Below are 16,212 nucleotides of genomic sequence, written 5' to 3'. Positions count from 1 at the left end.
CACTCAACCTGGGGCCTGGAACTGTCCCTTGCCCATGCCCTCCTTGGGCTCCACCCAGCTCTGCCACCCTCTCTAGCTCACACCAGAACCCAGGCCCTCCATCCCACGGGGAAGCACAAAGCTCCCACAATCTGGTGACTGGGGGGCAGGCAGCCCCGGAGAATATACCCTCAACCTGATGGCCTTGCCTCACCCTTTGCAGAAGGATACACACAGCATGCCTAACCCTCTCACGTACACACATTGTACAAAGAGCAATTTTTCAATGAAACAGGTTGAAAAACAGAGAGAGAATTAACAAGGAGGAAAGCTTTCCTCCACACCCTTCCTCCGTTCGGGAGGCTGTCTTTTGTGAGTGTCATTTTCCAGCTCATAACTGTATTTCCCAGGATGAGGCTTTATGGGCAATACTTAGAAACCCTGCAAAGCCAGGATGTCCCATTCAGAGGAAGGGGGACAAGGACACTTCCAGAGCAGCAAGGGTAGGAGGCAGGGACAGGACCAGCTGGGCAGACTCTGCACAAGTTGGGCTGAGGTGAGCATACAATAAATGGCCTCAGCAAATAAGTGCTCAGGGAAACCTAAGGTGCGTACTTTGGGTCCTGGCTGCAGCTGAGACCCAGGGGGTGAGGCACAGCGGCGACAGGGTAGAGCTGTGCCAGAAGCACCCTGCATCCTTGCACACTCTCCCTCTTCCAGACCCCAGCACACATGGGCATCTGGCTTTGGGAACAAAAGGGGAGGCCAGGGGGGTAGAACTGACATGAACGTTGTTAATCATCTGGATTATGATTTACCTTGTGAATTTCCAGGGTTTGTCTTTTCCCCCCACCCCGCCTCCTCCTGGTCCCCAAGACACCTTTAGCTCCCCCTGGCCTCCTCAGCCCCATCCCCAACACCTCCATGACATCAATCCAAGCCACAGCAAGTTTGGGAGGGGTTTAGGAGAGCGGGAAGAAATAACTCTTGCAGCACTGCATGAAATTTACATATGCAGCCAATGGCGGAGAGGTGACCACCGGAGATAAGCTCAGGGGCTGTGGGGGAGATGCAGCCCTACTTCATGCAAACCCGAAAAGTCCCTGTCTCCAGCATCCTTTCCCTCCAGGAAACCCAGGGCCCCCATCCCCTTAAGGTCCCCTAGATGATAGCAACGTACGGTCTGTGGCTTGTGAAGACTTGACCATACCCGAAGGCTCCTCTGAAGCAAAGAAATGGAAAAGAAGTTAGGATGGGCACGGCTGGGAAGGCAAATGGTTACATGAACAGGTGTGTGGATGGAGAGCTGGCAGACAGACGGACAGAAAGACGGCTCCTGTGTAGGAAGCAGACGTGGCCCAAGGCCCCATGCTGAGTCCAGGCATGAATTTATTACAAGCTACAGCTTCCCCACCCCCATTCTGTCAGACACAACCCCCTGTAGCACACTGGGCCTGTAACTTGATATATTCAATAAAATAACAGAAAAGAAAATGTGCTTTTTGACAATGCAGCAAGTAAAGGAGGGGAAACAGACTACTAACATAAAGAAAAGGCAAGGGAAACACCTGAGGAGCCCGATAGGACATACCCGCACTCCTAACCCAACAAGGAGGGTGACACCTGGGACCCTGCGGGCTGAGAAGGGGCATTTCAAGGCCCAACATCTCCACCTAGAGGCCATTTCCAGTACTGCCACCGAAGACAACCTGTTGCATTTTCACAACAGCAGGCACTCAGGTCTGGCTTCTGGCACCTGCTGCTTCAGGTGAACCCAGTAACAGCCGCTGTCCATTTGATACAGGCTCTGCACACTTGAATGCATCTCTACATATTGGCAAAGTATTTCCAGAAATAAGCAAACACGGAAATGCCCTGGCACATTTGGGTTCTTGGTAGCCACCCCCCACTTCTGGTCAGGTAGCAGCCGCCCAAGGCAGGTGGGCACACTCAGTCTTCTCCCACTGCCTGTCTGATCTCTGCCTCTTCCTGCACTCTGACCTTCCCTTTGTCCTTCTCCAACCACCAATGGGTAAAAGTCCTCAGTTATGGCCAAGCCTGGGGCATAGTTAGGGAACTTGATGATTATTTTTATTCAATGCTCATTTTGACCTATTAGTTGGAGGAGGAGAAGAAACGGTTGCTGTTTGCTCTATGATTACAGCAGAGCTGAGCAAAATGCTGTGAAGGAAGAACGTGCAGAGACAGGGAGAGGGAGTGGAGAAGGGAGAAGCCAGGGATGCGGGGCTTGAGACGAGGCAGCTCCTGGGCCAGGGCCTTAGACCCCTGCAGCCAGCCTTGGCCATGAGCGCCACTGGCAGACATCAGGGCTGAGACCTCACAGCTCAGGGCCATTTTCTTCTCCTCAGGAGCTGTGGGAGAGCCAGGCCTCTGACCACTGGGGTGCTTTCTGCCTCGGCAAGATGACCTACATGGGCACAGCTGCAGTCCCAAGGAGGCCAGGGGCAGCCAACCACCGGAAGGAAACAGATTCCACTCTAAGCTCCCCCCCAGTGATTACTAACAGGCCCAGCCAGTTATCCCAGGCTAATGAGGCCAAGGTCATAGTTCTAATACCCCTGTGCTGCTCGAGGAGGCAAACTAGGCTTCCCACTTCCCAGGTGACTTGCCGCCCTGGCGGCGAGCTGGTGCCTGGCCAGCCACAGATGTCCCCTGGTCTCACCAGTCAACTGACCAATACTTCTCTCTGGTGGCTCGGAGAAAAAAAATGCTGCTTTTCACGCATTCATTTGTTCAGTCCAAAAGCCTAACAGGCACAGCACCAGGCACTGGGAGTATGTGACAAGGCTACCATCTTAGGCCAGCAATTCTGAAGTGGAGAGCAGGACGTAGGTCCTCTCCCCTGTGTCTGCAGACAACTCATAAACTCAAGGGCAGGTGACCAAAGAAGCCACCCCAGACAAAGCTTCTATTTAGTACTCATCATCCTTCTGCCAAAACACAAGTGTTCTGGTATGTTTTTCCTGAGCCCAGGGAACAGACCATGGAAGCCTCAAGACACACACGAATACTCCTAGCTTTGTGGCCTGAGCAGCCAAGTCCAAGTCCCTCACCTAGGAGAAGCTGAAAGAGACTGAGAGGGGGCACTCCCAGCCCCATGAGCCAGACACCGCAGCCCTGCAGACAGTCCCCAGGGACACGTGTGTACCCTGGAGGAGCCGCAGCTTTACCTGCAGGCAGTGCCACCAGCTCCCGCTGCCCCTCGGCACAGCCCCAAGCCCATGGCATTTGGCAGCCTGACACCAACCTGCACCAGCCAGGAGAAAAACCGAAAAATGCTGGGAAGTCATCATCATCTCCATTTCAAAGACAGAAAGACACTGACTTTTGTTTTCATAGTCATGGAAAAAACCTTACACAACACGATTTTCACATGTGCTATCAAAGATCCAGCACAGACGTCACAGGTCGCCTGTGCCCTTTACCTTTTAAAAGAACTGCCACTTCCAAGGCGAGCACTGCTTTTCAAAAAACAAAATCTTTCCTTAATATGCTGGTGCACAGAGTCCAAGGAATACTTCTGTGTGCCCAGGCAAACTTGTGGGCAGAAGTGCTTAAGAGGTTAGTGTTAGGTCTTGTCCTCACTGGAAACAAAAACAAGAACACAAAAACAAAAACTCCTGGCTGACCCGAATCATCTGGGGAACTCTGAGGTGAGCAAAGGCAGAGAAAGAAGCCATTTTTACAGGCAGCTTATGTTGGGTTTTGAGAACACTGAGGTGCTAGAACCTCACAGTGAGGAGAAAAACATACCACGGAGCTGAAAGGCAAGCGGGAGGGATCTGCTCTGAGGGATGAGGAGAACAAGTCTGGCAGGGAGTGAGGCGACTGCTAACCTTAAGGCTAGAGAGAAGCTCCAGCCTCAGAAGGGCCCCACCTCTGCAGGAAGGGCCATCAGACAACCCAAGTAGTCCAAAAGAATGGCCCGGTTTCGAGCAATAAATTACACTGTTTTATTGTCTCATAAATTAAGCTACCTAGCTGCACATTCAAAAGCCAGTTAGCTTGCTGCAAGAAAATCTTCGTTTATTTCCTGAACAGTCTGTGAGAGAAGGTGGTCCTGCCTTTGAGTACCTACCTCCCTTCCTGAAGCCCGCTGGATTGCCTAGGACTTGGGCGCCACCTCGTGGCTGCATGAAACACTTTCTCAGAATTGTGACAGCACAGAAAGATGGAGACTAAAATCACCACCACCAGACAGATGGGGATGGGGAGAATCTAAAGTCTCCATCAGGTGGCTGATGGCAGGCACAGGCAGATGTATTCTCATGGAGAACAATCCAAAATATGCTGGGCCACCACCAGTATCTGTCCCAGGACTCAAGAGACAGAGACAGCACCAGTTAAGAACTGCAGAGGAGTTTCCCTCCATTCTGAAAGTTGTGACTTGAGGCGGACAGAACACACTCTGCACCATTCCCATGGTGCACTGCCCCAGCTCCAGTCTTTCTGCCTCTATATGAAAGATGGCCCTTTGCATAAACTATCTGAGTAGCATTAAGAAGGGACTGCATCCTAGAGAAGCAGTTCCGCAGTTAGGCAGGGCAGGGCTAGGGCAGGAGATTCCTGACCCCAGTGCTTCTGGAAGGTCATTTTTGTGAATTCCACCAATTCAAACCATCTACAATAAAATTAGAATGGCAGAGAACATTTAGATGTTGAAGTGAGGTACCCAGGAGTTCACTGTATAATTCTCTACTTCGTTGTACGTGTTTTGAAATTTTCTATAAATTGAAAAAAAATTTTTTTGAAAAATACTTAAGAAAACCTAGAAGAAGAGACTGAAGAAAGCAATAACTTCAAGAGCATTGGGTAGACGATCAGGAACTAAGCACATTGCAGCTGAAGATCTGTGGGTGGACAGGCACCCCGCACCCTGTCTGTAGAAAGACACCCACTGAACAGCACATGCTAGAATGGATAGAAGAGAGGGGGTGACAGTGCCATCACAGCAGGAAAAGAGAATGCCTAAGATTCGGGACAGCCCACATCTGAATTTTTTAGAGAAAAGGTTTGGGATCCTAAATGTAAGGCAAGAAAATACAGGCTTTGTGGATATGAACAGAGAAATGCAGGCTTTGTGGGAGAGAGTGGACAGGAACAGAGGAAAAAAGGCAAATATAAAGGTATGATAGAAGGAAAAGAAGCTTGGTAAGAAACAACAGGCATAGGGGCTGGGGATTTAGCTCAGCGGCATAAGCACCTGCCTTGCAAGCAGGCAGTCGTGAGTTCGATCCCCGGTACCGATAAAAAAGGAAAAAGACCAAAAAAAAAAAAGAAAGAAAGAAACAACAGGCATTTATAAATCACATGAGAAGCAAAATAGGTAAGGAAAGAAAAATAAACTGGTGATACAGAAAGCCAAGAGTAATGATGATACGTGGTTAATGTTATTTACTGAACACCAGACATTCTGAGAACTGTGTATTTCTTATCACACTGCAGCCCTCCAGCAGAGGCCGGGATTCCTAGGAGTCCTGTTTGATGGAAGAAGACTGAGAAACTCCCTTGGTTACAAAGCAGCAGAGCCGACAGAATTTCAACCCAAACGGGCCCAGAGCTGGAGCTTTCACCACTCCCCTACCCTGCCTTCAGCCGAACATGGTCCAATAATACAATTTAAAATTATTCCCCAATTCAAACATAAGAATTCACTGTGTCTCAGACAAAATTCAGCGCAAAGAATCCTGCATCCAGATGGACTAACGTATATTTGTTCTCTTCCAGTCAATGACAGACCACTTACACAGCAGTGGTTCTGTAAGACTTCTTCACCTAGGACAGTAGCTAGCTTAGTTTGTGTAAGTGCACCCTCTGATATTCAGACAACAAGCACCTACCCATTTTTCAGAACTTGCTCCAGCCCTTAAGCATCATGTGACTGTAATTATCTTAACTACAAGAAAAGGGACAAATTCCTACCAGCAGCATCATGTCAGAAAAAAAAAAGAACAAACTACCTGCACAGGAACTAAATCCTGCTCTCAGAAAATACATCAAAACTAATCAAATGGATTACATATTTAAGTGAAAAAAGTGAAATTTATAAACATAACTAAACATAACCATAAGATTTGCTGAAGACCTGTTAAACAATATAAGACAGGAATAATAATTTCATTATTTAATAAGAAAGTTTAATAACAAACACAAGAAATTAGAAAGTTTAACAAGGAAACAACAAAATAAATCTAAAAGAATTAAAGAGTACAGCAATGAAAAATTCAATGAAGTTTTTGATAAACAAGACTAGCTGACCAAAAAGAGCAAGAGAACTCAAACAATGGGAAATACCACAGATAAGAATTATTTAAATTATAAAAGGTTGCTCTCTACAACACAAAGTAAACAAATTAAAAGTCCTCAATGCAATGGATATTTTTCTAAAATTGACTAGAGTAAAACCAACAAACTAAAAATAACAATGATCACAGGAGAAATTGAAAAGTTTTTAAAGAGCTATTACTACACCCACTCAAAAAAGGCACATGGCCCATATGGTTTTATGGGTGAATTATTTCAAACCCTCAAAAGACTATATTCTTATGTTATATAAACTGTTCCAGATGTTAGAGAAGACTTTAAATATTTCCAATTAATTTTACAGAGCCAAGCATAATCCAGATACCAAAACTCAAAAAATAATAAGCAGACATACCAATTGAAGATAATAGAAAGTCAAGAACAGGCCTAATAATACATTTAGGAATTTGTGGGTGAGAAAGATGGCATTTCAAAATATAGAGAAAAAATGTTCAAACTTCAATGTTAGTATCCCCAAAGAACACTTTTTAATAAAGTAATATTAGATCTGTCTTATTCACTAAGGGAAAGATTTACAAATTTAGTTACATAAAAAGTTAATTTCTATAGGGTCAAAACTATTAATTGGTAAAATAACATTGACCACAACTATTCATGACAGATATAACAGTGGAAAAGTTAGTATCAATACGCACATAGACCTCTTACAAAAACAATGGGAAAGAGACAAATATATTATTGAAAATATGGCCCAGAATACGAATTTATAATAGAATAAATATATAATTATATTTATAAATTTAAGTATTTTAAATTTTACATTGATCCATTTCATGAACACATCAACATACCATTTTTTCCTATTAAACTGATAAGGTTCTTTTCTAATATTATTTTACTCTATTAATGAGGATATAGAAAAAAAAACTGAAGAGGGTGACTGGAGTATAATTTAGTCCGTACTTTTTTTTAGACAGGCCCTCACTTGCAGTTCAGGCTGGCCCTGAACTCACTTTGTAGCTCAGGGTGGCCTTAAATTCACAGTGATCCTCCTACCTCCCAAGTACTGGGATTACAGGCGTGTGCCGCCCCACTCCTGGTTAGTCCAGACTTTCTGAACAGCAACACTGATACAGACAGGAAGCTTGAAAAGTATTAAAGTCCTCTGACACAGCAAGCCCACATCTAGATATTAATCCAAAAGGTAACTCACAAATTGCATAAATATTCAGCTACAAAATAGTCACCACAAAATTGTTTTTTAAAAATTTCTCTTTTCTGCAAACTCAAAACTAGAAGTGTGTGATAAGAGGTGGAAGAGAGGCCCAGAGGACAGAACCCAGGGGCAACATACCTTCTATCTCTCCTCCAGAGGCAGAGATCTTGGACATACTCAGGTAGGTGGTGGCTACGATGTCATTGTGAGTGAGGCGGTCCCTGAAACGAGAGGCAGAGAGTACTTAAACACAGGGGGAGGCCACGGCCGACCACTAAGCCTCAGTTACACATCATGAGAGACATCAGTCTTCACACTGGGGGTCTTCTTTAGGCCTGGTAATCCCGGAGACGATGAGGCTGGGCAGAACTCTCACTCAAGATTTCCCGGAAGGAATCAGAACATCTCTCGAACCATCAGCATCTCATCACCCCTCAGAAAATGGGCCGCCAGCCTGCGTCTCAGCAAGTGGACTGCAGGGTGACAGGCCAAAACCTAGAGGCAGGCAGGATGGGGAGCAGGAGCTGCTGGGGGCCGGGGGGATTCCCCGACCCAGAGAGCGCTAAAACTTTAGCAGTTACAGAAATAAAAATCAGTACCAAGGAGGGCATGGACAGGTGACCAGGGAATAAAAACCACCGCCCAAGCCACATCTTTTTTAAATATTCTTTATTTGTATTAGTACCTGTCTGCAGTACGTGATAATTACATTCACTGTGGGGTGTCGGTACATGAACATAGCACATTTTAATTCTTTTTTCCTTACGTTTTCCCTCTGCTCACTCTCTGTCCCCTCCATCTCTTTGTTTCCTATTATCTATCTTTTATTTTGTTCTTGCAATTTTTATACCTTAGGTTTCTCATCTATGAGAAACTTAAACTTGTGTATCTGACTTACTTCACATAATTTTACGTTTGCAAAGTACATGTTTTCTCACAAATGACTCAAACGCTTCCTTTTTTTGGCAGGGTCGTGCTCCATTGTGTGTACACATCAAGACTTTTGCAAAATGAAGATTAAAAGTACTTTTCAGTGTAAAGTCACATACAGTAAGGAGCCACACATTAGAATTAGCTAATTTAAGATTGTGAGGGGCCAAAGAAACCTAAAAATCAAAAAACAAGCAAAACAAAACATGTGCTGGAGGTCACACAGCTGCCCCCCCTCTTCAACAAATGGTGCTGGGCAAACATCCTGCTCATCCATTCTTCTGTTGATGGACCTCTTCCCCCGCAGGCTCGTCAGCATTTATTATGTGATTTCTTGATAACAGCCATTCTTTCTGGAGTAAGATGGAAGCTCAGTGTTTTAATCTCCATTTCTCTGATGATCAGAGGTGTTGAACATTTTTTCATATATTTTTTGGCCACTTGTACTTCTTCTGAGAAGTGCCTACTCAATTCAGTTGCTCATTTTTTAACTAGGTCTTTTATTATGGGGGGTCGAATTTTTTAGTTCCCTATATTCCAGATGTTAGTCCTCTGTCCACAGAGAAGCTGGCAAAATCTTTTCGCCCTTCTGTAAGTTGTCTCTTCACTCCGTTGTTTCCTTTGCTGTGCAAAAGCTCATTAATTTGATGCGATCCCATTTGTTGATTCTTGCTATATTTTGTGCGACTGGGTTCTACTCAAAAAGACCTTGCCTATATCAATGTCTTCAAGCGTTTGACCTACTTTATCTTCTAGCACATTATATATTTCTGTTTTTAATATTTAGGGCTTTGACCCATTTGGATTTCATTTTAGTACATGCTGAGCCTGGTTCAGTCTTCTACATGCAGAATGCCAGTTTGCCCAGCACCATTTGTTTAAAGCAGCTATGTTACCTCCAGCAAATGTTTTGTTTTGTTTGTTTTTTGGTTTTTGGGTTTTTTTGGCCCCTCACAATCTTAAATTAGCTAATTCTAATGTATGGTTCCTTCTTGTATATGACTTTACACTGAAAAGTACTTTTAATCTTTATTTTGCAAAAGCCTTGAAAAGCAAATACTTTTGTTATAATCTCTATCATACCCACAAAGAAACTGAGGCTCAGCACTGTGTGGATATTGCCCCAAGTTCAGTCAGGAAGGGAAGAGCAGAGCCAGGACTGGTCCTGATCCTCAGTCTGGTGCTCAGACCACAGCATGGGCTGCTCTTTGGATTCTCGACTCCCTACCCAGCACAGGGAACTATCAGTAGAGCCCCAAGACTAATGAACCCATTGGCCAACAGTGTCCAGTGCCTCTCTCTAAGCCCACCCCTGTTCCCCTGACAGTCACATAGCTAACCCTTACCCTACACCTTCTAAATCAAGCACTATGCTGGAACTCCCTGTGAATGAGCCCACTTAATCCTCCTATCATCCCCACCAGGCCAGTACGACAATTAGCCACCACTTCAGATGAAGATGCCATGGTCCAGAAGGTTGCATTACCTGCAAAGGTGGCAGAGCCACAATTTGCAGCCAGATATGCCTGACGTAGAAACTAGAGCTATCACCGGAGCTATGGCGGCAGCCTCCAGCTGCTTCACTGACAGGCTAGACCTGAGGCTTTCAACCTGGTGCTTGTGATCCCCACAAAACATAGAGGTGCTCTGGCAGGAGTTAGTACTAACAGAATCTAGTGGGTAGAAGCCAGGCATGCTACCAAGCATCCTATGCTGCCCAGGACAGCGCCCAGGACCAAGGACTAGCCAGTCCCAAACGTGCTGAAGCTGAGAAGCTCTAGCTGGGTAAGACCTATCACCTGCAGATGGTGTCCAGGTGTACTTTCAAGGAGGCCTCTTAGTGGCCCTGTCGCCCTGCTCTAGACACTTCGGCCCCAAGCAACTTTAGAAGAGTTCCCAGCCCCACCATGAAAGACACATCTGAGCATGATAACTTTTTTCTTCTAAATCCTGATCTCATAAAACACACCAGTCTCTCTCAGATAATCCCTTTCCCTTCTCTGTTTCCTAGGAAAGTGATTAAGCTTTGATTTCAAAGTTTCCCAGCAGGACAGGACCTCGTGAGAAAGAGTGAGCTATCAGCACACATCCTCCGGGGGCTCCTGGGAGTGAGGTTAGTGAGAACTGGGAAATGCAGCCTTCCTCGAGATTATCCTCTCCGTCCCTGAAGGTGGGGGCATCCTCAGCCCGCCCTCATGCCCAAGCCTAGGGGAGGAAGAGGCCTTGGCCTTCTGACCCCCGGCCTCCTCCAAGTCAGAAGGGCAGGAAAGAGTCATGGAGGGGAGAGGTTGTTTTTATAAAGGGGAAGCTGACTGTAGTCTCTTGTTTTTTTTTTTTTTTCATGAAAAGGGAATTTAAAAAAAAAATTGAAAGGAAGATTAAGTTACAGAGAAAAAGCCATATGGACTAGATCATCTTTCCAGGATTCAGGTAATAACAAAAGTGTATCTGTGTTTTCTGGGAAGAAAGCATTTTTCGGGATAGTAACTTGTAGCAAAAGAATGCTTTCTGGCTAAGAGTTGGGTTTTGGGGCTTGGGGTTGCTTTTGGAAAATACAGCAAGTCTGAAAATAGACTCACAATAAAAATGCCACTTCAACCCAAACCAGAGACGCAACCACCAGATTCGGTAATGTGTTTGGATTGTACAGTATGCTGATGCCTTTGACACAGCTCAGCCGGACCCGAGCCAAGCACATCCACAGCACATGGGACAGCCGCACGCACACGCGTGCACAGGCACACACGCGCAGGGGCACGCAGCGCCAGCCACCCTCAGCACAGCGGACACTCGTCCCCAGCTGACATGCAGACAGCGCCCCGGGGATGTAAAGCGTGTCTCCTCCAGACCGCTTCCCCGAGGCACATACCGTGGGCACGGCCGTGAGCTCCCCCATCCCAACCCCGGCTGTTCCCTGCTCTCTAATTCTCACAAGCTGTTTTCTTTAGGCCTGGGGAACTGGCGCACACTTTAATGGCTCTGTGGCCTGGGGGTTTTTCCTTAGTCTCTCATTATCCTCCTGGCTGGGGGTGCCATGGGCCTGGGACCAAAGAAGAACATGCCGGAGAACCGCACAGCCGAGACTTCTGGGGGCAGAGAAAGGACAACTCTCTCCTTTTGGAAAGCCCAGAGTCCTGGAGTTCACACGTGTGGGTCCACAATGTCCCCCTCAAATGGAAGAGAGATCACCTCCACACAGCAGGAGACGGCACAACCCAGTGATTAAGGATCAGCTCTGGAATCACATCAGGCCCCACCACTTTCCAGCTGCCACCTGGGGCCAGTTCCTCAGTCCTGTCCAATGTTCTGTCTCCTCTCTGGGGTAGGACTGTGCCATTGAGTCAAGGGTCATATGAAACCGTGCATGTAAAGGGCTTGCTGGGCACAATGTCTAGCACATAGTAGGTGCTTAACACATATTAGGTACCACTATGTCCCCTAAAGGTCCATAGACCTTGTCCTCACCTGCAGCAGTGACCGCTATGTAGGCAACCTGCCAGCTTCCACAGCTTGGGAGCCACCACTGCACCCTACAGGGTGTCAGGACCCCTGCTCCCTACAGGGTGTCAGGACCCCTGCTCCCTACAGGGTGTCAGGACCCCTGCTCCCAGACGCTCTGTCTTTCACCTTTCATGCCTTGGCTCATGGCCCTCTTCTCACGGGAATGTCCTTTCCACACCTTTCCTCCCGCCAGCCTGCCACCTGCCCCACCTTCTCCAGGAAGCATCCCTAACCCCTCAGGCCCTCCTCCCAGCCCCACCTGGCTATGCTCTCCTTATCCGCCACCAGGCAGCTGTCCCACCTCCTGACCAGCTGACCCTGAGCAAGCTTCCCAGCACTGCCCACACCCCCTCCTGCCTCCTGGGAAGCATCCTCTCAAACCACGCACCAACAAGCTGAACTAGACTGAAAACTCTCCAACCCTGCAGGCCAATCGTTTGTACTGACTCCAACACTCAAAACTCACCAGTCTATAACGCGGATCCTCATTTTTTCACACATTGAGGGAAACTGAGGGAGAGAAAAAGTAGAGTGTTAAGAGAAACACCTGAACCTCCAAGCATAGGTCTAAGAGGCAGGGATCTGGACCTCCTGAGGCTGAAGCATGTGCACCTCCTGAGTAGGCTGGCAGGTACAAGTCTGAGGCTCACCATAGCAGGTAGCGTGATTCTCTGATTCCACTGAGGGTTGGCTGTCTTCTCCAGGATCTTACTGCAGAGCTAAAGAACAGAGGAGAGGGGCATTGGCATCATGGTGACTCAGGGCTTCCTTAGGAACCAGCATATTAGCTAGTGGCCATTCTCTGCCAGGCTGGCTACCCTTAGCATTGGGCCTAAGACCCTGGCTTCTTATATCAATAGGCTCAGACACAAGCAATCTTAGCAGATACAAAGCTCAATGGGAGGACATACCTAGAATGGGGTGAGGGGTGTTGTCTGAATGCCACAGTCCTTCCAAATCTCTCCCAGCCTCTTAGTATGGTAGGGACCCTAAATATGGGGGGGCCTTGAATCCAGACTGGCTTTCCTAGGGTCATTCCCCTTTGCCCATCAGCTCAGGCCACCTCTATTTTGGAAGACAGTGAGCTCTAGAAGATCAGAGATGGAGGAGGAAAAGGAAGGCCCATGTACCTGCATCTGAGGGTTTAACAAAATACAATGAAGATACAAATCCTAGAAGCCATAGTCTGTCACACACCAGCCCTACCCTAAAGACAGAGCTTGTCACAAGCAAGAGATCTATCAAGACTGGAAATAGACCCAAACCAGCAGTTTATGTGCCAACTCTGCCCTTGGAGTCCATGGAGAGCATTCCAGGGCATCCTGTCCCCAGACATGGGGATAGCAGGAGAAACTCAGTTCCAGACACACAGATCCTGGTAGGCTTGTGTGCTCTGCACATAAAAATAATAGTCTTTTTCGAAGAATTTCCTAAAGGCCCTGTATCACACTAAGCACAGCATTTACATGCATTATCTCATTTAATAAGCACCTGAGTTAGACTAGAGACTTCAGGTCCCCAGAGAAGAGGGATTTGTCTCCATCCCCATCTACCCAGTACCAACCTCCGCCCTTTCACCCTCCTCCTTATAAGAGAAACCCAGGCTGACGGTGTGTGGGGCTGGGGACAGGGATGGGTGCCGGGATTAGGGCCCTGCAAAGAAAATAAGCAGTCAGAAAAGAGAAGGACAATCCCATGGAACAGACAGTTCACAAGAACGGAGACACGAAGGTAGGAAGGCATGTAAAAAGACACTCAACCTCACTCACAGTAAAAGAACCACAAATAAAACCAATGCGATACCATTTCGCATCCATCAGAGCCGTAAAAGTCCTACAGTCTAACTCACTATTGGAAAAGCCATGGAAAAACACGCTCTTATATTTCACTGGTGGAAAATTGAAATAGTTTGACATCTATAGAGAGCAACTGGCAGTTACTTCTCAAATGCATATTCCTTCTGACCTAGCAATTCCACCACTAGACATTTACCCCCACGGAAATAACCTGCACATGTGCCGCATGAAGTTATTCATTGCACTGTATGAAGTTATTTACTTCATTATAATTTGAACTAGCAAAGCTCTGGAATGACCCCACTATCCACTAATAGAGGACACACTAAATAAACTATGGTACATCCACATAATGGAATATTATGCAATTGTAAAAAGACTGAGGACAGGGGCTGGAGGTTTAGCTCAGCGGCATAAGCGCCTGCCTTGCAAGCAGGCAGTCGTGAGTTCGATCCCCGTTACCGATAAAAAGGAAAAAGACAAAAAAAAAAAAAAAAAAAAAGACTGAGAACAGCTCTAGGCATAGATATGAAGCAACCTCCAATTTAAATTATTAAGTTAAAAAGTTAGGTGCAGAGAAATGTGTATAATGTGCAACCATTTTTATTTAAGAGGTAAAAGGTAAGAATCGATAACCACATTTGCTTGCATTTGCACAATGAAATCAGTATGATATAAAAGAAACGAACTGCAGTGGTTTCCTCTGCAAAGGAAGAAATGAGCAGGTATATTGTTGGATGAGTCCAAGGTGAAAGGTGAGAGGGTGATCATGGATAACAGATAGATAGACCGAATCAATGTATACAGTTGTTAGATGTAGTAACTAATTCAAAAAATGGGTAAAAATCTGAAATAAAATAAAATAAGGGATTCTTTACACATAGCTGAGAGATTGGCCAATACTGTGCCTCCTGCAGAGGTCCAGGGAGTGTGGGCCTCTGCCACAGTCAGCACTTCAGCCTGCTGGTCCTGGGGCCAGAAAAACAGCAGTCCATCTTCCACAGCCCAGTCCAGCACTGCTTCCAGCGCTAGAAGGCCTGGCAACCTCTCCACATTCCGCTCTGGCCCCCACACACTCAGCCAGGCACCACCATGCGTCCTCCTCCTCCTCCTCCTCTTCCTCTCTCTCTCTCTCTCTCTCTCTCTCTCTCTCTCTCTTTCTCTCTCTCACTTGTTCACTCCCTGCCCCTTCTCCACTGCTTTCTTTTACCCTCTTTCACTTCCTGATGAAATGTAATGCCTTTTTGGACACCGGTATCAAACACTTAAAAATAAGTATTCTCTCTGACCTGGTAATCCCAGGCCTAGAAACTTCCCTGTGGAAAAGCAGTCAAAGTGTGGACAAAGATCCATAGACATCTGTAGGCTGTTTGCCACAGATTTGCTTATAAAAGAGGAAAATAGAAATTATATATATATAATACATATATAATGTTATATGTTATGATGTATGTATTCATCTAATAGACCATTATAGAGCCATCAAGTTTTCCAAAGACTCCAAAGTTATTTTATAAGCTGAGGAAACATGAGATGCTAAAAGCAGTTTACCACACTGCATATGTACAGTTGATTCTCATTACTCATAAATCTATAAAACCACCAGGAACACTGAACAAGCGAATACCGAATTATTACCTCTAAAGGAAATGGTCCCATTACTGCCAGCCTCTGTCACCCTGTTTTGTCAACTGATTGATACATAGCTTGTTTCATGGGCACTTCTGTTGCAAAACACCTTACTGAATACACACTGCAGACTCATTAAGACTGAACTCAGCCCCAGCACGGTGGGCAGTGCCGGAGGAGGCTCACCTAGCACCTGTTTTCTCTGTACAGCCCAGCACAGCCTTCTTGCTCGTAGGAACGCTAGACAGCTCTTCAGTGCAGTTACAAAACTGCAAAAGTGCCACTAAATAAACCAAGAATAGGACACATTCGCAGTACGAGACCTGAAATGAGCAGGGAGCATCACCTTGTTCCACCAGACAACCTAGATCCAGCTGGCGGAGCGGGGGCAGAAGGAGCCAGAGCCGAAAAGGGAACCCATACCAGAAGGAAAGACACACAAACACTAACCCAGGAGCATCATCTCCAGGACAGTGAGGGCCACAGAACTACGGGGGCTAGATTCCTTTTCTGATTTCTTCAATCTTTTTTAACAATTAGTGGATTTTACCCTTACACTTGAAAACAAAGTTTTTAAACCTTCTGCCCTTTCCCTACCAATAGCTTCCCTTTCTGTTGCTATTCATGAAGCCGGGACACACAGGGACACACAGACACACTCCCTGGCTGATTCACCTCTTGCATAACAGTGCCACCAAGTGTCCATAAGAGGAAATGCACAGACTGCTAACCTGGGATGGGCGGACACAGAGACACTTCAGATTAGGATGTGAAAAGTGACACATAAGAAAAATGAAACAAGGGGAGGGAAGAATAGAGTGTGGCAGGAGGCCATAAGAGATGGCTCAGGGCAGAGGTCACAAAGGTCCGAAGGCC

General features: G+C 46.3%; 1 protein-coding gene across 24 annotated transcripts in view; it reads right to left on the bottom strand.

Annotated features, from left to right (window-relative positions):
• Positions 1 to 16,212, bottom strand: part of Dysf (dysferlin) — a 210,458-nt gene that overhangs the window by 124,005 nt on the left and 70,241 nt on the right. For 14 of the 24 annotated variants that reach the window (XM_063229580.1, XM_023564790.2, XM_003469010.5 and 11 more), the window contains 4 exons: positions 12,562 to 12,630; positions 12,378 to 12,421; positions 7,619 to 7,701; positions 1,160 to 1,201 (listed from right to left, as the gene is read on the bottom strand). In XM_063229580.1, the coding sequence (XP_063085650.1) occupies positions 1,160 to 1,201; positions 7,619 to 7,701; positions 12,378 to 12,421; positions 12,562 to 12,630 (238 nt within the window). The remainder of the gene's footprint in view (positions 1 to 1,159; positions 1,202 to 7,618; positions 7,702 to 12,377; positions 12,422 to 12,561; positions 12,631 to 16,212) is intronic. The other 10 variants (XM_003469012.5, XM_003469009.5, XM_003469005.5 and 7 more) reach the window with 1 other exon arrangement.

The sequence above is a fragment of the Cavia porcellus genome, unplaced genomic scaffold, assembly GCF_034190915.1.
Source record: "Cavia porcellus strain 051 isolate PalLab524CR breed Dunkin Hartley unplaced genomic scaffold, mCavPor4.1 scaffold_18, whole genome shotgun sequence".
NCBI classification, from domain to species: domain Eukaryota; kingdom Metazoa; phylum Chordata; class Mammalia; order Rodentia; family Caviidae; genus Cavia; species Cavia porcellus.
This window is presented reverse-complemented; position numbering and strand designations above follow the sequence as displayed.